Below are 23,014 nucleotides of genomic sequence, written 5' to 3' on the forward strand. Positions count from 1 at the left end.
TTTAAATACAAATATTAATGGCAATAACAGCAATGCACTATCAACGTTCCGATCCCGCCAAACTACAAGTGCAAGGGACCATCATCAGGACAAAGCAATCATAGGTGGTCTTCACCCCTGTTCAAATCATTTGGCATACTGTCAGTATAGCAGAATCATTTTTATAACAGTAAAAACATTCCTAGATTTAAAAGCCAAAGTGCTTAACATGTTAGAGTAGGATTGCAACCAAAAGGAAAGAAGACATTAAATATAAGCACATTTTCATTACCTTAGCTGACCCAAGACAAAGATTATATTGTAATCTATAGGAAAATTAATAACCTTCTTAATCTTAAAGCAGTTGGTAGAACTGTTCATGAGTTGGCGCTTATGAGTACTTTAAATGGAAACAGTGTGCAAGAGGAACTCAAATGACCTATAAGAACAAAACAAAGGGCGTGATTTAGATGTCGGCAGATGGGTTACTCCGTCACAACAGTGGTGGATATCCGTCTCCCGAAATATAAACCCATCATTGTATTCTATGGGATTTCTATTTCGGCACATAGGATATCGGTCACCGTTGTGACGGAGTTACCTGTCCGCTGAGATCTAAATCAGGCCCCAACATCTTCGTTCTGAAAACCAATTGGCAGTTCTAAGGAAGACTATTGTTGTAAAGATGAGTATTTCCATGCGGCTGAATGATTCATCTGAGTACATTTAGAACTAGATTTCTCAGAACATATTTTGAGTTCTGGTAATAAGAACAGTGAGAACCACAGATTACATTCTATTTAGCCTTAAATTAGGCTTCTGAGTTGCATTCTAGGTCCTACTGATGTCTGACAATTGTTGATCAGTAATGTTTTTGTCCCTGAGCATCTTTTGAGCTTCAATGCTGTGGAGCCAAAATACTGTTGACGAGAGCCATGATGATGAAAGCAGATTGTGACTCATTACTTTTGATTTGTTTTTATTTGGTTTATGTACAAGGTAACAGCTGAATACCGCCCCATTTTCTACCTTGTATGGCATCTTCAAACACGAGAGACACCACTGCATCCCGTTTTCCCTTTAGAGCCGGAGTTGCGTCTTATCACTCTGCAAGTGCCCAGAAAGTCCTCTTTTCAATGCTCCTTTCTGGAAATAGAAATGGAACTGTTGCTCTTCACCTTCAAATCTCATGTCCTCTTATCTACTTAAGCTCCCAAAATAGAAAGGGGACCTGTATAACATTGTGTTGTGAAATGTTTACCTTGCCATTAAGTGCTCATGGTTTCAATATAGCAGCTCCTGCTCACCAAACCGCTTACCTGTTGTAGTCCGGATTGAATTGTATTTTTTATATCCATGAAGGAAACTTTCACAATCTGAGTACTTCGTCATAGTTGAATTTCAGCACTGTGATTTTGTTGTAAAGGTCTACTTCATCATAGCAGTCTCATCATTATCACTTTATGAAATTTCTGGCAAGTCACATAGTATATAATTATTGATCTCTTATTGATAAGGCACCATAGGATGTACAATCACAATTCTGCGAGAGTTCATGAATGTGTATGATAGCTTAATAAATTGAGGGACCTTAGACATAATTTTGCTCTTGTCTGATGTTGTTTTCAGTGTAAGTTGATGCATGGTTTTCTGCCTAGTAAATAGTCCTTTAACCACTTATATTAGGTTAGTAAACCTGTTGTTTCTCGAAAGCTGAGTAGCAAAAGCATGCACTGTTCAGATCGTCTCTTTGTGTTACTGTGATACATTTATAAATATCTTTCTCATTCTTCACTAACCCCACTAACATCCTTCCATTTTCTGGCCTATGACACTTACAGCATGACCAAGTCCTTAAATTGAGTTCTGAAAGAAGTACGACACCCAAAAAACGCAAAGCGCCTCCTCCTCCTCCTATCAGTCCATCGCAGGTAAAGAAAATATTTAACATGCACTATTACAGTAGGTGGGGTGGAGTGATATACAGGAAACTGTGTAAAGATAACATCTAGTCTTGGAGATTCAGCAACCTTACAAGAGCCAGCCTGTGCCTCTGAGAAGTGTACTGTCAATACGGCAGCCATCTTGGACAACCTGTTAGTTTCAGTTATCACGCTGGCTGCAAGGACCTGACTGAGAAGCTTACGGTTGATACGCCAGCCATTTTGGACAGCCTGCTAATTTAAGTTATCACACGGGCTGCAAGGACCTGTCATTCCCTAAAGTGGCTCTGCAGCTCCACAGATGTATTTACATGAAGTCATACCTTTAAATACTCTTGGTTCTGCGCATAATGTTTTTTATAGATGTTCAGACTTTCAAGTGACTGCAGGACAAGGTTGCCAGTTGCCTTTTTTTATGTATGCACTGTCTCCTTTTAAAACGAGACTGGTGCGTGTATTATGAGGCACTACCCGGTAATTTATTTCCAGAGCTGCTTCGTGATGGTGTTGGTAAATTGATGTGCTCTTTTGGCACGTTCACAAGTGGAATAATGCCCGACTTCAATATTCTTGAACTGTACGTGTGTTTTTTTTTTTAGATGGGTGATTTATCCTCCCCTCAATCTACAACTTCGACTCCTGCGTCTGGTAAAGGCGAGGCTTTCTTCCCAGAACAGATGCTGAAGGTACTTGCTTGTTTGTGATACGTTTGCTTGTGTGTATGTTGTGTGGTGGCCTTTATTTAGGCTTAAAGTGAGACTGATTGGTGCAAAAGTGGTGAGAGCCGGATCTGTGATGGTACGTGATCTTTGAGTGACGGACAGAGATGTTGGCCATCAGTAACTTGCAACAAAGGTTTTTGGTGTTTGTACCTAAGGAGCCATATTTACAAAATGTTTTGCCCGCCTAAGTTCAACTTAGGTGTGTCAAAAAGATGAAGTAGCCGCCAAAGTTTCTGACTTCTGGTTTTTCAGACATGTAATGTTGGAATTGGGAGTGCAAAACTGTTTTTTCAAGGCAAAAAGGTAAGAAGCTCCCGGAGTTCAGACATTGTGGGAATTCCCAAGCATTTTACTTACATAGTGGTTTACTCCTACTAAATATCAGAATAGGAGTATGACCAACCCATGCAGCAGTAACAAAGTTTGGAATTTTGATTCTTGGCACTAAAGATGAACTGAAATGCCAAGCAGTGGACTCAGACCTGAGCATTAGGACAAGCACTTCAAAATAAGATACACGTGTATCCGTTGGGAAGGGGGGCTGTGGGGTGGTCTTTGCATCTCCTCTTCTGCTGTAGACTGTCTTACCTGCTGTTCACAACACAGACTGTTATGAAAAGGTCTGGTCAATGTCCTTCAGGCGTTAAAAACAGAAGCAAACAATGTTTTGATAACAATTAAAAGGCCGGGACACCAATTCCTCTGACATTTTAATTCTGTGTTTGCAGGAAGACAGCACACAGGAAAAGGACCGGATGAGCGACAGTGCAGGTAGAGTAAATCAGTGAAAACCTTTCTGTATACTTGTAAGCAGTTTAGAAATATTGCACCAGTCTTTGGGTTCCGTGCAACCATTCATCTCACATCTACTAAATGTATTTCTATAAATGCTATCGACCATGATAGCTGTTTTGCACCTGGGCCATTCTTTTCCATCGTGCGCACTTCTGTCAGCTGATGCCCAGGCTCTTCTGCTATGCATTGATGTCCCATCCGAAACACTTAATGAGCATATCCTGCCTGACACCTAATGCATAATGTACAATTCTTGGACTGTATTATTTTTGTTGTAAACAGGAAATGTTTTGGCGACCTGTAAAATGAAAAATTAGAGTGTTGAGCTGCACTCCAAAAATTTGCCCATAAATCTAAAATGAGAGGTTAATTGGTGTTTTTCATCAGGCTGCGTGACATTCAATTCTCGACGTATGTAAATGATAACCAACGCAACTATACACATATCTCGCGTGGAAATACTGCTCTTAGAAAGTGTGCTTTTAGGGTCCTGATTCATGACCCTCCAATCACGTTATAATGATTACACAAGCATTTTACAGTTTTAATGAATCTTGCAACCTGATGGGCACAATTGTAAAGTGTATATGTATTTTGTTTTAAGTGGTTGATAGTTTACTGGATATAAGTGCAGAGGTCGAGCAGCAAGACGTGATTTCACTGCTACAATCAAAAATCGCTTCCCTTACGTTACGCAACAAGGAGCTACAACACACTCTGCAGGTGTGTAACATTCTTCGGATAACCTTCTAAAGAGTCAATAATTTTCTGTTTGTTGTACGTTTTTCAGTTTCTTCGAAAATGTACAGAAGTCTGAACTGTTTTTTAATTGTATGCGTGGTGCCTCTGTGTATATATTTACACTTTTGCTCCTCCTCTTAACAACAAATTCTGTTTTCTACCTGTTTAGGCGTGCAATGGCTTCTTTGTAAGCCTAACCATACAGTTAAGTGCTGTATGTTTGGTGCCTGGATCTTCAATTATGCTGCATAATGGGCACGTTATCGTGTCAATTGTAATTACAGCTGCCTCTGTACAGTACGCTTGTGTCTATTTTACTTCCTTAAGTTCCCAAACTGTGCACCCTCTCCCCACCCCTCCGTGCAACACCTGCCTCAATCGCCTTGCTCTTTCCCATTCATTATCATTCACTGGGCAATGCAGATGTGTCCAGTTTCAAGTGCGGCTACAGAAAAGAACAATTTACTGTAGGTAACCGTGCAAGGAGTCTCTCAAGCCTTCATGGTTATAAGGCTGGTGAAGGAAAGCAGTGCTCATAATAAGTGCGCCTGGCCTCTCTAGTAGTGGGTAGAACCACTATTCGTTTGGTAAGTGCTAGCCTGCTTAAACTGGTGTGAAAGATCATTCTTGTCAGGTTAAGCTAATGGGTCCATTTCAGTAGCATTTTGCAGATAGTGTGGAATCTTAGAATCATGGACATGCACATAATATTTTGTAGATTTGTAACTTTCTGCTGGTTTAAGGTAATTTCCAGGATTGTTTGGAAGTCTACATGCATACCCATCCTCTCCTGCACCTGCTCAAGAAGATTACTAAGATTATTTATGAGGCAGAGAGCCCTACATCAGTACATGCAGTAGGTTCATGCATTTTCAGAATTTTTATGTGCATTTAAGTCCAATACAGGTGTGCAAAAAGTTTGTGATTGATGCCTTGTGTATTTTTATCTTTAGAATTGAAAAGACTGCCTTGCAAAGTGATGCCCTTTTAGAGCAGTAATAACAAAATAACGTTAGGGATTTACAAAGGATGAATATGAAGATTAAACACTTTTTATTAATAAAGATGTATTTTAGAAATGCAGTTGCAACAAGAAGTTAGAGGGTTCACCATCAGAGAAGTTTCATGGAAATTTATTTAAAAATTATGTATTTTAAATATCAAGTCTTTTATAATCTGGAAAAGTTTTCTCGAAATAACTATCAAGATAATGTAAGGTATAACTTTTAAGGCTTTAGCTTTGGTAATATTGTAATCATTCCTCCTAATAGAGTGTACATACATTATGCACAACTTACCTATAAAGACCACAAAGCATCCCTCCCAATATAGACCAACCCCGTTTATCTTCCATTCATTTTTGGCTTACTATTTTGAGAACATAAGATTTTTAGAGGAGCAGCTGCATCAACCCATTGGCATTCTTCTCTAAAGCTTTTATAAAAGTGTTACCTTTGGTAATTAAGTTATGAAAGTGATTTAAAAAAATTGTCAATTAGCTTGTATTCCGGGGTGTGGCCAAGATGGTGACAATGCTAGATGTGTAACCGGGAGATCTGGAGTGGGCCCGCAGTTTAACCGGAATTCATCCTCCCCATCGACCTTCTACACTCCTTCTCTCCACAGGATGAACTGGCTTCCTCCCGGTGGCCCAGATGTGGTGCCCCTTGCATCCGATGGCTGGGGGAATGAGGCGCAGCAATTTGTGAACCGAATCTAGGCTGGGCCTGTGGGCATGCTGGGGACACCTGCAGAGCTGTAGCCTGCTGCCTGGGAGGACTGGAGGGGGTGCATGGAGCGTGAAGGCTCACGTCTGGGGCTACCCCCCACTTGGTGGCCGAATACTAAAAATCCTTTTGCACTCCCGCACTCTGGTCGGCACTGAGGACTGGTGCGGCCTACCTGGTGGCTGCAGACACTCTCCAGGAAATCTTCTTAGAGCTGCGGCCTAGATTTCCACTGGACATCCGGTGCGCCCTGATGCCCGTGGCCTGTGGATTCTACTAGCACCAGATGAGTCCCAAGCCCCTTCCAGCAGCCATGACCCTGCTGGGAGTCCGCTCTGCTCTCGAGGTGTTATTTACAGGAGGCATGTACCCCTGGCTGCCGACATAGCCTGCCACAGGAATGTACATGCTGCGGAGGACCATCTGTTTGCCCCTCTGCTTGGACTATTGCAAAAGGCTACCTCTTCTGGCTCCCGCTCCTTTTACAAAGGACGCTCACTCAGGGAGCACCTGAGTCTGGTTGACCTAGCGTCCTCAATCCCAGCGATACTGCTGCTGCACAGTGTATGGAGGCCCAATGTGACACGATTTGGCTGCAGCCTTAGGCGGGTCAGCTTCACCCAGTGAAGTGCCTGCGAGAGATATTGCCATGATGGGGCCCGTGTGATCCGGACCTGCTGCTGCCGCCACACTTCCTGAAGTCAGCACTGCCTCAGAGTCCTCCCCTGGGCTGGCTGAACTGTGTCCTGGGGGACCTCCTTCCTCCTCTCCCCTGTGATTTTGTGCTCAACCTCTCTGAAGCGTCACAGGAGCCCTGAATCGGGTGGGGGGTAGTCCTGCCCCGACCCTAGTTATCTGACCTGTGCTCCTGAGCACCAGCCACGGTGCTCCCACACCCCTCAATGGTACCTCGGGTTGTGGATGTGTCCGTGATTGCCTTTGGCTCCACCACTGACCAGTGGGTCGCTCATTGTGAGGTGGGACCCTCTTCATTTATTTTGTGGTGCTGCAGGCAGAATAGAACTGTGGAACCTCATCAATGGGCACTCTGCAATTGGGCCAACTATACTGAGGTGACTCATCACAAATTATTGTCCGAGCCAATTTAGGGACTGATTCACCTGTCCTGTCCATACAGGGGGAACACGATACTCCTGGCTGCCTGCCGATACCAGTGGAGGGGTACCCTCGGATTTTCACTGCTGACTGAGTCGACCACTGCACTTTTCCCTATGGAGTGATCACATTGCCCTGGTTCCCTTCTTCTCCATCAGGTGATGCTTCCTGCTGCCCCTTATCTAGGGGACACTGACTGTTCCATTATACTGGACACAATTTCTTGAACCCTTCCTAGGTGTCTTGTGCTGTCCCGGAGACGACATGAAACCCAAGAGTGCCATCTCGCACCACATGGGGGAGGCACTACTGATCTCACCTTGGCACAGGGGGGACAAGATCGTCAACTGCCTGCAAGCCATTAAAAAGACCCTCCAGACGCACTCAGCATAGTGTAATAAAGTACTCCAGGACATCCTAGACACTAAAACCTTCCTTGAGACTTGCATTGATTCAGTCTCAATAGAGGTCAACTTACTACGCGCTGATCATCGCAAGTTATCGGACCACATGGGAGGAACCGAATCTGTATTGGCAGCCTTATGCCCCTCAAATAAAGACCTGCAGGAACGTCTGACAAGAGTGGAGTTGGAGGTAGCCATCCTGCAACGTAGGGTGAAGGAGGCTGAGGGCAGGTCTAGACCTAACAACATCCACCTGATGGGGTTTCCTGAATGCTCAGAAGGCCGGTTAGTCCGGACTGCCCTTGATGGCAAGGTCCCAAACTTTTTCTCAATTGAAAGGACACACCGTACTCCCGGTCGGCTCCCTATCCCAGGAACCCCCACGTCCCATTATAGCACGTCTCCTTAATTACCGTGACCGCGACCAGCTCCTGCAACGCTTCCCTACCAAGGGCCCGTGGTTCGATGAAAATGCTCAGATAACGGTGTACCCCAATTTCACTATGTAAGGGCAAAGCCGACGAGTATCATTCTTGCGTGTTAGCATCTCTGGGACCTGAAAATTATGCACTTTTATTCCCAGCTAAATTGTTTGTCGTTGATGGGGACACATCTTACATTTTTCAATCACCAGAAGATGCCTGGACGTGGCTCCACAAAAAAGATCTGCTGAAAGCTATTTCCCCAAAGTGAAGCGATGAAGCCTGGCTGGAACCTAAACCATGGTGGTGGCCCCCGGGAATGGGGCCCACCAAGAAACAGGCAGCGGGTGAGCACACACGGGCAGTGGCAGAAGCATCCCTCCATAGCTTGAACACTTACGCCCCCCTCCAGGATGTCGGGATTGGGATCGGACTCCGCTGCTCACATTCCTCAACAGATTGAGGCCACCCTGGACTGAAGGTTACACCAAGATCCACTAAAAACTTATAGATATGAGCCTGTAATCCCATCACTGACCTGGTGCTGGTGGATGCTAGATTATGATATAGATCCTCCACAAGCCTCGGATCCTGATCTTGATCCTGCGAAACCATCACCTCCGGATGATAACACCTCATACCAGGAGCTTCTAGCTGGAGCAGCTGCATATAATGGGGTCACTTTACATAAAGAGGCCTTATAAGAAGATTATATATTTGAAAAATAAGGGAACACATACAGAACATCCCAGTCTCTTCCCATGTTAAAAGGTATGATGCAAAGAAAAACCAAAGGTGGTGATGGACGGAGCGTTGACAATACAAACACTCACCCCCAGTCAACTGAGCTGGGTTTAATCCATCACCATTCTTTAGCTCACTCCGCCAGCCCAGTTCAGACATGGCCATATGCAAATCAGTCTGACCATGTGCCTCATGGAAACAGTCCAGCCCGAACTGCCAAGCCATGTCTTCCCTGGACCGGAATCAAGCTTCCCAGTACTGGTTTCTGGCATTACAGCCGTCTTGCTTGACTCCAGTGGCAAAGTGAGCAAGGGACTCACGTCTGAGCATACCCTTCCAACTTAGGGCGAACAAAGAAAAACCAAAGGTGGTGATGGACGGAGCGTTGACAAAACAAAAACTCACCCCCAGTCAACTGATCTGGGTTTAATCCATCACCGTTCTTTAGCTCACTCCGCCACCCCAGTTCAGACATGGCCATATGCAAATCAGTTTGACCCTGTGCATCATGGGAACAGTCCAGCCCGAACTGCCAAGCCATGTCTTCCCTGGACCGGAATCAAGCTTCCCAGGACCGGTTTCTGGCATTACAGCCGTCTTCAGCCGGGCTTGCTTGACTCCAGTGGCAAAGTGAGCAAGGGACTCGCATCTGAGCATACCCTGCCAACTAAGGGCGAAAAAAGAAAAACCAAAGGTGGTGATGGACGGAGCGTTGACAATACAAACACTCACCCCCAGTCAAATGTGAGATTGCCAGGTTGCTAATGACGGCGAGCAGGAACTGATCGCCGTCATTAGCAACCTGGCAATCTCACATAGCAGACTACTGGTGCTGGGAGATTTCAACTTGTGGACCAACGGCCAACAAGACACGGCCTTTCATAACATTACACAATCCTGTACCAACTTAGGGTTAAAACAATGGATAACCACCTCCACACATAGGGAAGGAAACATTCTGGATCTAATATTCGCTGCAGATGATCTCATAACCATGGGAACAATACAACCAGTAGGATGGTCAGACCACCATCTCCTAATATTCAATAGCCACACTTTGGTTAATATAGGACTGACAAACACGCAGACCAGGACCATCACTAGCCATGACTGGAAGGGTCTACTAAAAAGAAAAGAGGAAGAGAAGTCTGACCTCTTTCAAGTGGGGAACTTGTTTAACCCAGAGAACGATATGACCACGAACTATCGCCTACTATGCAATGAGGTAACCAGAAAACTTGATCACATTGCACCGCTGAAAGTAATCAGAAAAAGAGGTAACCCTTCCGCGCCCTGGTACACGGAAACATTGAAAGAGCTGAAAAACCTCTGTAAAAAAGCGGAGAGGCACTGGAGGAGAAATTATTTAGAGCTGGACAGACTACTCTGGAGGCAGACAATTATTCAGTACAAGAAAGAGATTACCACAGACAAAGCAAATGATTATGCAGACTTAATCTTAAAAAGCGCCAACAAGTCACTAGACATTTTTAGGATAGTAAAAGAGTTGTCCCATCTTGAACGTGCTAATAGCAAAATCAAGCCCTCACAGGAACTATGCGACGGTTTGGCCTCCTTTTTCCAGGAAAAAATTACCAAGATCATTGAGGGCTTGAAGGATGCACCCACCCCCCTAGCGCAGCATAATAACATAGAGAACGGGATGAAGAGTGAAGGAAAGGAAAGACACCCCATACTAAAGGCTATCCTGGATAAATTCGAGACTCCAACAGAACAAGAGTTTGCGCAAATAGCCCTCAATATAACATCGGGATCCCCACTGGACCCTCTACCTCACAAAATAGTAAAGGAGTTTGGGGATGAATTCTTCCCAGTACTTCGTCAGCTGTGTAATCAATCCCTCGACACAGGTATTGTACCAAAAGATTGGAAATTGGCCGTTTTCACCCCCCTACTGAAGAAATCAAATTTGGACCCCAACTGCCATAAAAACTATCAACCTATATCGCTCCTACTGTATCCAATTAAGATCATGGAACGGTTGGTCAGCAGATCATTGTCCGTCTTCCTGGAAACTAACAACATCCTTGAAGAGGAGCAATTTGGTTTCAGACCAGCCCATGGAACTGAGTCAGCTCTGCTGATGGTCCTGGACAACCTGCGAATGAGGGCGGACAGGGGAGAATCAGCAATCTTAATTTTGCTGGACCTGTCCGCCGCATTCGATACGGTGAGTCACGACATTCTGCTGACAAGACTGAAAAGCCTTGGAGTAGGGGGAGTTGCGCTCGATTGGTTCCGCTCTTATCTGATGGACAGATGGCAGGCAGTAGCACTACCCTCCATACCAGTCTGAGTTTGCTACAGTCCCACATGGGGTCCCACAGGGGTCTGCAATCAGCCCGATTTTTTAACGTGTCCATGCAACCCCTGATGGGCATCATCAAGGCTCACGGCATTAGCGTGATCAACTATGCGGATGACACGCAGCTGATGATTTCTCTTGATGGTGCTCATGCAGATCCACTTGAGTCCTTCCACACCTGCATGCTGTAAACGGCGTCTTGGTTAAATAAGAACTCACTACAGTTTAATAGTGATAAAACCGAGATAATGCTCTGCAAAGTAGGCAGAATCACTAGAAGCCTGCCCGCCGATTTTTGGCCTTTGAAGTCAGGGGAGCCACTAACCCCAGTAAAATCAGTGAGGCATCTAGGGGTCAGCTTTAATGACAGCCTGAGTCTGGAGACTAATGCCAATAAGCAGGTAAGCAGCTGCTTCGCCTTAATGCGAGGCCTTCGAAAGCTGCTGCCCCTTCTACCAGCACAGGCTAGAGCCACCATAGTCAGGAGCACCATTCTCAGCCGCCTGGATTATTGTAATGCTCTACTACTGAAATCTCCTGCCTACTTGATCTCCAGACTGCAGATCATCCAGGCGGCAGCAGCCAAAATGGCACTTTCCGGAGGACTAAGATCCTCCACCACTCTTGCACTGGCTGAACTACATTGGCTTCCCGTACATCAGAGGATCCTCTTTAAATCCCTATGCACTGTCTTTAAGGCAGTGCATGGGATGGGCCCCATACCACTACAAAATAAATTCAAATGGTATGAACCCACTCGGACCCTCCGATCCTCCTCCACTAACCTCATCAGTATACCGAGGATCAGGAAAGCCACTCATGGTGGCAGAGCCATTAGTATAGCGGCAGCCCATCTCTGGAATAGCCTCCCTATTTCTATCAGGAAAACAGATGAACTGATGGCGTTTCGAAAAAAGGTAAAAACATGGCTCTTCCCTAAAGTCTAACTGCCCCAGAATCAAATGACCATCCATCCCACCCATGATGCACATCGTTCCAGTTATACTTTCACAGCGCCAGGATGCCCGTAGGGTTGCAGAGCGCTTTATAAATACCATAAATAAAATAAATAAAAATAAATAACTGATCTGGGTGGAATCCATCACCCTTCTTTAGCTCCCTCATCCACCCCAGTTCAGACATGGCCATATGCAAATCAGTCTGAACCTGTGCATCATGGGAACAGTCCAGCCCGAACTGCCAAGCCACGTCTTCCCTGGACCAGAATCAAGCTTCCCAGGACCAGTTTCTGGCATTACAGCCGTCTTCAGCCCGGCTTGCTTGACTCCAGTGGCAAAGTGAGCAAGGGACTCACGTCTGAGCATACCCTGCCGACTTAGGGCGAACAAAGAAAACCAAAGGTGGTGATGGAAGGAGCGTTGACAATACAAAAACTCACCCCCAGTCAACTGATCTGGGTTTAATCCATCACCGTTCTTTAGCTCACTCCGCCACCCCAGTTCAGACATGGCCATATGCAAATCAGTTTGACCCTGTGCATCATGGGAACAGTCCAGCCCGAACTGCCACGCAATGTCTTCCCTGGACCGGAATCAAGCTTCCCAGGACCAGTTTCTGGCATTACAGCGTCTTCAGCCGGGCTTGCTTTGACTCCAGTGGCAAAGTGAGCAAGGGACTCACGTCTGAGCATACCCTGGACTGTTCTTATGAGGCACAGGGTCAGACTGATTTGCATATGGCCATGTCTGAACTGGGGTGGCTGAGTGAGCTAAAGAATGGTGATGGATTAAACCCAGATCAGTTGACTGGGGGTGAGTGTTTGATTTGCTCAAACGCTCCGTCCATCATCCCCTTTTGTTTCGCTTTGTTCACCCTAAGTTGGCAGGGTATGCTCAGACGTGAGTCCCTTGCTCACTTGGCCACTGGATTCAAGATAGCCTGGCTGATGAGGATTATGAATCCGAAACCTGTCCCAGGATGCTTGTTTCCGGTCCAGGGAAGACATGACTTGGCAGTTCGGGCTGGACTGTTCCCATGAGGCACAGGGTCAGACTGATTTGCATATGGCCATGTCTGAACTGGGGTGGCTGAGGGAGCTAAAGAATGGTGATGGGTTAAACCCAGATCAGTTGACTGGGGGTGAGGGTTTGATTTGCTCAAACGCTCCGTCCATCATCCCCTTTTGTTTCGCAAAAGGTATGATGCGCCATGTAGACGGTATTTTTAAAGACCCTGCACGTGCTCGCATTATTACACCTAGGGTGGACAAAAAGTATAAACCACCACCATCTGACTCAATTTTTATGGGAAACCGCAAATACCACGACCGCCGAACAATGCGTTGCCTTTGCAATGGAGGCAGAACAATGAGTGAATCTGAACCATGCATTCCATTTACAATGCAAGTCATTACAACGACATGCGCTAGGTAAAGTGGCATTGGACTTTAAAGTCTAACGCTTTCCCGACTGTTGCGGGGACTGGAATTGGAATAGTAAATTATTCTATTCCAAAGTCCAGCGCCCCCCTAAGGCAAGTCGTTGTAATGACTGGAGTCGTAAATGGAATGCATAGTTTAGACGCATTCGTTGTTCCTACTGCGTTGTTAAAAAACGCATGGGAAAGGAAAGCGTGGTTGTGTCGTGCATCCAATTTTTATTAAAGGTTAGATTCCACCAGACTTATTAGTTGTGTCTAATATTAGTAAAAGAGTAGACTCACAATTCACCGGTGATGCACTACCACTTGACAAGGAGTCAAAACTCATAGATGCCTTAGGCGAAAAGTTACTGCACAATCGGCCAATCATTGAAGAATAGCCAATACACAGGGTTTACTTGCCAGATACAGCAGAGCTCACTGGGTTGAGACGGAAAAATGACTCCAAAATCTCCGAGAGGAGCATAAGAAAAGGTCAGGAGTTGGTTCAGGAGGGAAAATGAATTGCCGTCTCCTCCATCAGGTGTGCACTAGATGCTGCTGATACAGCTGCCAAAGGGATTAATGCCAGTGTTCTCCTACGAAGGCACATAAGTGGATGAGGTCTTGGAGAAGATGAGGTTTAAAGACTGCTTCAATGAAGCCTCCATATCCTCATACAGGACATAAGCTCAGTCCTCTCCATCCAAAGGATTTTATAGGAGCAACTGTAGGGGTAACAACTCCAAAGGTCGAGGTAAAGGCACACAAAGCCATACATCCCCATCTGTAAACAAACAGTGACTCAAAAATTATTCCCCCGATCATCCAACACCTGTTGGGGTCGAATGCAGCAGTTTTTTGCTACTTTGCAATTAATAACATCAGACAAGTGGGTGTTGGAAAATGATCCAACATGGTTATTGCATGGAGCTCACCAATCCACCCAATATTCCACCTCGCACACGCAGGCTTTCTCTGCAACATCAACAACTGCTCGAACAGGAAGTACAAGCTCTATTAATCAAAGGAGATATGCAGCCAGTTCCAATAGAATATAAAGGTCCAGGGGTTTTCTTCCTGTAGTTTCTAATTCCCAAAAAGGACGGATCTCTACTGCCTATTTTAGACTTAAGCCCTTAAACTCCTACATACTGTCAGAACACTTCCACATGGTCACACTTCACCTAGTACTTTCACTTACTCAGCAGGGCTATTTCATATCAGCACTAGACTTAAAGAATGCCTATTTTCACATCCCTATTCACCCATCACATCGCAAATATCTCAAATATGTCGCAGCAGGGAAGCATTATCAATTCAAAGACTTTCCATTCTGAGTCGCTTCTGCACCCAGAGTGTTCACCAAATGCTTAGCAGTGGTAGCAGTCCATCTAAGAAGACAATAAATTCATATCTTCCCATACCTAGACTATTGGCTTATCAAAGCCAACACACACCATCTGTGTCAACAACACACTCAAACTACCATAAATATTCCAAATCCGGTGGGATTTCCAAACAATGCTCCAAAATTCCAATTTCAAACCTCACAACTGCAACTATATCCAGGAGCTATGCTCAACACTCAAACAGGCCTAGCTATCCAAATACAGCCAGAATTTTAAAAAAACTGGTACCACAATTTCAACCAGTCATTATTTAACAGTCAAAATTTTCATGCGTCTTCTAGGGATGATGGCATCATGTGTTGCCATAGTACCTCATGCAAGACTAAACATCCCCCCTACAGGAATATTTAGTATGACAGTGGACTCAATCAGGGCCAACTACACCATCTAGTGTTAGTTGACAACCGCACTTATTGCTCTCTACAGTGGTTGAACTCAACAAAACCTGTAAAACAGGAACAGGGTTGATGAACAGCCACCTTTTTAACAGCAGATGCATCCATCGCAGGCTGCGGTGCTCACCTATAGCATCTATCAGTTCAAGGCCGTTGGGACACCAGACACAAAAATATCCACACCAACTACCTAGAGCTTGAAGCTGTTCCCCTAGCATTGAAAGCGTTTCTACCTCACCAAATAGGCAAGGTTGTCCTAGTCCGGACGGAAAATATTACAGCCATGTACTATGTACAAAAGTGGGGGGTGACACACTCTACAGATGTCCATGAGTAGAAGCTCCACCCCAAGTCCTCCTTCTATAATTCTACAAGAGGGAGTCTTTGCGACAGCAGAGAACGCAAAATGTCCAAACTTTGTCTCCAAATTCCTACACCCTCTACCCAAAGACAATGCCCTAGGGATTAATTAGCCAGGAATATTTTCCTGTGCTCTTCCGCCTCTCCCTCTTCTTCCATTTCTGATCTCTCACCCTCATTCTGGTACTTCCCACATGGACTCTTCAACCATGGTTCACCACACTACTAGAACTTTCAGTAGTTCCACACGAGAAGCTTCACCTCAACTCAAACCGTCTCACTCAGAACCATGGCGAAATCAACACCCAAACCCAAGGGACCCACCTAATGATTTGGCTCCTGAAGTCACAGAATGCGGATATCTAAAACTTTCTGCGAGACACGTAAACGTACCACTAGAGCTTGCTATGCAGGTAAATGGAAAAGATTTGTTGTTTATTGTAATAACCAAAAGATTGATCCACTCAATGCATCTATACAAAACATTATTTGTTATCTCCTGCATTTACACCACTCAGGCCTTGCTTACACTTCCATACGTCTAAATCTTGAAACAGTGGCAGCCTATCTTCAAAACAGACAACAGTTATCGTTTTCAGAGTGCCAGCTATTAAGGTTTTCATGGAAGGTCTTAAGAGTGATGCCACAAAAGGTCCCACCTGCTTGGAATCTCAATATTGTTCTAACACGACTTATGAGTCCACCCTTTGAACCATTATAGAATTGCCTCCTCCAATATCTTTCTTTGAATGTTGCTTTCTTAATTGCCATCATCTCACTAAGGCGTGTTGGTGAGCTTCAGGCACTAACTTTAGAAGAACCGTTTTTCCTTCTTCGTTGGGATAGGGTGGTTCTTTGGACTAGGCCAAAATTCCTTTCAAAGGTAGTATCCCCTTTCTACATTAACCAATCTGTTGAGCTACCTGTTTTTTTCTCCTCAACCAGATTCTGTAGCAGAAGGATCTTCATACACTAGACGTTGAAAGATCTTGAATGTATTATAATGACAGGACAAAAGGTTTTTGCAAAACAAAACAACTTTTTGTTGTGTTTACTCCCTCTCATAAAGAGAAACCCATTTAAAAATCAGGCATTTCTAGATGGATCGTTAAATGTATCCAGGCATTCTATCTCAAAGCCAAAAGGACTTTGTCTATATCCTTTAGAGCACACTCTACACATAAATTGGGGGTATCTATGTCTTTTTTAGACAACATTCCCGTAACTGACAGTTGTAAAGCAGCTACATTGTCTACACTACACACATTTACCAAGCACTATTGTGTGGATGTTGTAGCACACAAATAAGCTAATGTAGGACAAGCGATGCTAAGTACACTATTTCAAACAAATGCACCATCCACTGGTTACCCACCAATTTTTGGAGGGTGCTGCTATACAGTCTATGCTAAGCATATGCATCTACTGCCACACATGCCTCGAACCAATTATGTTACATTTCTGTTCTTGGCATGTAGTGCTGTAGATTCACATGCACCAACTCTCCTCACCGGAAACATATTATTGTTTTGATAAGCGTGGCTCAAATCCACCCGAGTGACTTACCGCACTCACCTATAGTAATTCTGTAGAAAGTCAGCCGGACAGTGGAGAAGAATAAACAATAGTCTTTATTAGGCCAAACACACTCATATGAGAAGGCCCTGTCCGACCTCACTCCTAGGAGTGCGAACGAGAGGACTGACTCTCTTCATCACATCAATACATTATAATGCAACACAGTTCATTAGGGTACGCCCCTTCTGGAAAATTACTGAAACCCAGACCAGTGAACAATGTCCTCATACAGTAGGCATCTGCACCTGCAAAGGATACATCGCTATCTTTACTCAAGGCCATGGAGCTAGGCTTCAGCGTCTCTGGGCATGAGAACATTACTGATAAAGAGACTTGTTAGTTTCGGCCACAGTAAGCTGAGAAACGAAAACTGCTGTCTTAGTGAAATTCTCTATTCCTATGGGAGGGGCTGATGAGCGAGTGCGACTCGCAGACACAGAGGGATACACAAAATGGAGGCACACAAGCTAAGCTAAGGAACTAGTATCGTCACACATACATTTGAATAATCAGTTAACAAACGGGAATAATTAAAAACATGCATATACACGTACTCCATCAGTTAGCCATATGATGCTAACTCACATATGAGAATAGGGATGGTTGGGGCGTCAAAGTGAATTCTATCAGACCCTCCTTTTAGCATCATTGGCTAACTGTAGCCATTTTTATTTGCCAAAAGGTAGCGCCGTTACATCCATTCTAAGGGCAGAGCATCATTTTTATTCAAAAACATCATCTGCAATAAACATCAACCAATTTGCATCGGGAATGTCAGTAATGATAGAGGCAATATATTGACCTGACACCTTCTTTTGTGGTCGCAAATTCGTAGCACACATTGAGCAACATGGGGGAAGGCAGTATACACAAAGGCAACATGTCAGTATTACGCTCACCACACCAACTAAACCCATCAATATTTTCCAACCCCAAGAGGAGAAAGCGCCCCAGAGCCACCCTTGTAAGGACCATGTCCCGTTATCCTGATGGAGTTCAGTCGCTAATCTATGAAGTTTCTGTACTGCCAAGTTAACAGTCGGAGCTGAGTCAGGAATATAAACACAACAAGACGTCCCGATGACGCGACAGGCCCCGCCCCTATCTGCCAGGATGACGTCGAGCACCATCCTATTCTGAATCGTAAATAATCTCATAGCCTGAATCTCAACGGACATGTTAGTCGCAATGTCAGCTTCAGTAAGGACTACTTTTTCCATTACCCTGGACAGTCGTCGAATGGCCCTGCTATTAAATGTCAGACCCCAGAAAGGCAGAAGGCCCTTAGAAAAATCAGTCCATTGCTGTAGATAGGTGTCCGTCTGGTCAACGTAATCTACCTGAAGTTCCCTCCTTTTACGCTGCTCTTGTGGACTGGGAAACCTACGGTGAGTCTTGTGATAGTCGGAGGGTGCCACGTATACAGGAGGAATCATATAGGCCAAGTAGCATACCCCACCCCAACCTTCAGGTAACCATAAGTATCCATTATCTCCACACACAAAATAGATGCTGGGGGGAGTAACCAAAGAGGGGCTGAGAGGCAAACGTATCCATGCCGTCACGTTACAAGAACTATTACCAACCTTGATGGGGCCCCTTCCCTCTATACAGAAAAATGGTGGCGGACCCACTACAGCCAGGGGTATCAGAGACTTAACACTGTCATTTCCCTTTGGTGGGTGTCTGTAAGACAAGGAGGAATTTAGTTGCAGAAAACTTTCCCTAACTTTGTCAGTGTCATTTGGAATTTAAAACCGACCCAACTTTTTCTCACACGTCTCTATAAATGTCTGATCAAAACGTCCGTCAGTATATATCCGTCCAAGGGAAGAGGGAGGCAGAGGACGTACTCGCATTGTCATTGTCGATCCCCTATTCTGCAGTCGAGGAGTCAGGAAATCTGGCTGCTGAAAATATTTGACAAGACCTATGAGAGTATACCACCCCACACAACTATTCACAGGTGTTTAAAGGGAGCACCAGAAATCTATCCTTCTTGTAGGCAGCAGAAGGTAGGAGCCCACAAACCCAACAATCCGTAATGTTGGTGGTGGCATGAGCATGGTGCAAAGTCTTTATAAAACATTTTCTATGTAACCTCGTCTAAGCATTCGTTCACCATAATCCACAGTAACCATGTTATGCTCAGGAACAGCAGTAGGTGTTGGTGCAAACACATGAACGGGGTAAGCTTTATCCAGGAAGAACAATATACCAAGAGCCACTAGAAAAGCAATGAGCACTATAATAAGGAGCACTATTTTTCCCTTCCAGGAAAGGGCCAACCAGGGTGAATCACGCACGGGTCTTGGAGGAGCCGCAAAGGGCTGCTCCTCATCAGGGATGGGGCGACCAAAAGGGTACATATTGAAAACTGTTCAAAAATATATCAAAAAATAGAAAAAACACTTCTAAAAAAAAATAGTCCCAGACTATCCACCAAAACCGGCCAGAGGGGTTCTTCAACCCTAAAAAGGGATCTTCTCCCTGTGTCCTTCAAAGCCTCACAGGCAGGCTTTTACCGTCCATACCTTAATCCCACGCCGCTTGACACACAGCAATTGAAACAGAGGAGCACTTAATCTGGGCCCCACACCACTCTATAGTCTCATAGAACACAATCTTCGGCTAAACACCAGGGCTCTTACAAGTCCATCCCTACCAGTAAATCTTCATTATATCAAAATGTCCACTAAGCCCTTCTTCCAGTGTTTAGTCCATCACACTTGTCACTTTTTTTCGGGGCCGCAGATTATAGCGAGTGCTCCCTCGCACTTCGGGGTCAGTGAACAAAACAGGTGTATCTATGGCAGGTACTGAACTCTCTGACGCCTTTTCACTAGTAGCCGCGGGAGCAACAGAGCTGTGTGAAGCACTTTGTTCTGCACGTGACTTTGAGTTTTCCTTGTCACTTTGCTCCTCTCCCTTCAGTGAAGCATCCGAGAAGGGAACATATCTGGGTATTTGCTCATGTTCCTCATCAGCAATGCCTTCTCTCACCCATTGGTCGTAGGGTAACGGCAGCAGGACTTTCTTCACGTGCGATGCATGCGTCCACGCCTTCCTGCCTTCCACTCGAAGTGCTGTACGTGTGGTGAGGAGCACCTGTCGAGGCTCCGACCACCTGGGCTCCAGACAGGATTTCCGTTGATATTTTCGTACGACGACCCAGTCCCCTGGGTGTATGGAATGTCCGGGCCCCTCCGGCAACGGCTTCAGGGTGTCTGCTACCTGCTGATGAATAGAACAAAGATCTTTAGTCTAGGCATACAAGTAGTCTATCAACAGAGGATGTTCAATTTAAGAAAAGCACTTAGGTCTGGGTACTCCCCAGACGTTGGCCGGACGGCCAAATATAACCTCATACGGGGAGACCCCCGTTTTGGAGTTAACAGTTACTCTGGTAGAAAGCAAAGCTAAAGGCAGGGCATCTGGCCAACGGAGTCCTGTACTCTCCTGTATTTTGGCCATTTTTTAATTTTAGCGTTCCGTTAAATCGTTCCACAAGTCCTGCTGCCTGAGGATGTTGGGCCGCGTGGAACTTTTGGGAAATCTGTAAGCCTTTACATATTTGCTTCATCAATTCTGCATTAAAGGACGTACCATTATCACTCCAGATCACCCTAGGCAATCCAAAGCGGGAAAAATACTCCTTTATTAACATCTTTGCTGTAGAAATGGCTGTGCAATCCTTTGTTGGAAATGCCTCCACCCATCTGCTGAAAGCACATACAACCACCAAGACGTACTTGAGATTGTTGACCCTTTCCATTTCAATATAATCCATCTGAATCACCTCAAAAGGGAAAGAGGGAGGTGCAAAATTTCCCACTGGGACAGGGGTACCCTTTCCAGGATTGTGCCTCAAACATACCATGCACTGTCGGACCAAGTGAGTCGCCACTTTGGAGATATTTTTATTGCTCCACACTGGGTCCAACAGCTTGCATATACCCTTGGCGCTAATATGTGCAGGCCCATGAGCCATCGTCACCACTGGAAGAACATATGCATTCGGAAGTAACCATCGTCTCTTATCTGTCACATCTGTCCAACACTTATCAGCATCCAATCGCCCCCCACCATCCTTCCATGTCCTCAATTCGTCTTCAGCCGCTTTTTCTTGTATATTTTTCACACTCTGTACAGTATCTGCAAACATGTTAACATCTGGCACCCATCTGGCTGGGCCTGCCACAAACATCCGTGGTAATTTTGTCCGAGCAGTCTCTTTTGCTGTTTCGTCTGCAAAGGCATTGCCTCGTCCCACATCATCCACTATTGTCTTGTGTGCGCTACACTTTATCACAGCCAATCGCTTGGGTAATGTCAGTGCTGCTAACAGTCGTAATATCAGTGGACCATGCTGTATGCGTTGTCCATGTGAAGTCAGAAATCCCCGTTCTGCCCACAGTCGCCCATAATTATGAGCCACGCCAAAGGCGTATTGGCTGTCAGTATAAATGTTCACGTCCAGTCCCTCACTCAATTCACATGCTCTCAGTAAGGCTATAATTTCTGCAGCTTGGGCCGAATTGTAAGGTATCCTAGAGGTCTCCACTACCGTCTGTAATGTCGTTATTGCATATGCTGCTGTCGATGTACCGTCTGCAAGTTTGAAACAAGACCCATCCACATACAACTCCCCGTCCGGTTCATCTAAGGGCTTGTCCGTCAAATCCACCCTCCCCTAGGTCTCTTCTTCTGTCCGAAACAAACAGTCGTGTATGTCATTGTCCTTTGTATCCGTGGGGATAGGTAACAATGTGGCGGGATTCAGTGTAGCACACCTTTTTATTGTCACATGAGGTGCAAAGAGGGTCATCTCATAACCGGTAAGACGAGCACTCGTTAAATGCTGCGTCTGTGTTCTGTTTAGTAAAATGTCCACAGCATGCAGTACCATTACTGTGAGGTCTGAACCCAATACAAGCCCTGCCGATTGTCTTATAGAGACCGCAGCAGCCGCCGTGGCTCTCAGACAGCTCGCCAGCGCTCTTGCCACATTGTCGAGCATCGCAGAAAAGTAAGCACAGGGTCTCTGTTTCCCTCCGAAACATTGTGTTAAGACAGACAACGCGCAACCTTCCGCCTCGTGTACATAAAGAACAAAAGGCTTCTGGTAATCAGGTGTTCCCAGAACGGGTGCAGAACATAAAGCAGTTTTTAGTGACTCAAACGCTTCCTGACATGCAGGGGTCCAGGGTAGGGGTTCGCGCACTTCTTTGGTAGTCAGATACAATAGGGGTTTTGTTAGTAACGCTTAATTAGGTATCCACTGGCGACAATACGATGTTATGCCCAAGAATGCGCGCACTTCTCGCTGCGTGTTAGGTATCTTCATGGCTGTTATCGCTTTTATGCGTTCTAGCGTCAATCTCCTCCCCACTTTCGAAAGGAGGTGGCCTAGGTAGGTAACCTCCGTTCGACAGTATTGAAATTTTGGAAGGGACACCTTATGCCCCCTTTTTGCCAAATGATGCAGTAATTTAATTGTAGCATCCCGACAACCCTTCACGTCATCCGATGCAATCAGGATATCATCCACATACTGCAACATAACGTTGCCAGGTGGAAGTTCCAGTTCATCCAATTGTGCCTTCAATGCTTGACTGTATATGCTCGGACTTTCTGTGTAACCTTGGGGAATTCTCTTAAACCTAAAGCTTCGGCCAGCCAATGAGAATCCGAAGAGATAACGGCTATCTTCATGTACTGGGATACTGAAGAAAGCATTCTTCAGATCCAGAACAGAAAAATATTTAGCAGATGGGGGAATCATTGTCAATATCGTAGTGATGTCCGAGACCACCGGGTATTGTGGCTCCACTACTCTATTCACATGGCGCAAATCAATCACAAATCTATATACATCAGGAGTATTATCTGTAGCTTCAGGCGACCGTCTTTTAAGGATCGGTAGTATGGGGCTGTTACATATGTTCGAATCCGTCTCTTCCACTACACC

At 45.2% G+C, this 23,014-nt stretch overlaps 1 protein-coding gene across 4 annotated transcripts in view; it reads left to right on the top strand.

The window, feature by feature from the left end:
* The window catches only part of RAI14 (retinoic acid induced 14), a 430,174-nt gene that overhangs the window by 367,884 nt on the left and 39,276 nt on the right, over positions 1-23,014 (top strand). For 2 of the 4 annotated variants that reach the window (XM_086960508.1, XM_086960509.1), the window contains 4 exons: positions 1,821-1,910; positions 2,522-2,608; positions 3,373-3,415; positions 4,044-4,162. In XM_086960508.1, coding sequence (XP_086816634.1) covers positions 1,821-1,910; positions 2,522-2,608; positions 3,373-3,415; positions 4,044-4,162 — 339 coding nt within the window. The remainder of the gene's footprint in view (positions 1-1,820; positions 1,911-2,521; positions 2,609-3,372; positions 3,416-4,043; positions 4,163-23,014) is intronic. The other 2 variants (XM_086960510.1, XM_086960512.1) reach the window with 1 other exon arrangement.

Source organism: Lissotriton vulgaris, chromosome 3_1 (genome assembly GCF_964263255.1).
Source record: "Lissotriton vulgaris chromosome 3_1, aLisVul1.2, whole genome shotgun sequence".
Lineage (NCBI taxonomy): Eukaryota > Metazoa > Chordata > Amphibia > Caudata > Salamandridae > Lissotriton > Lissotriton vulgaris.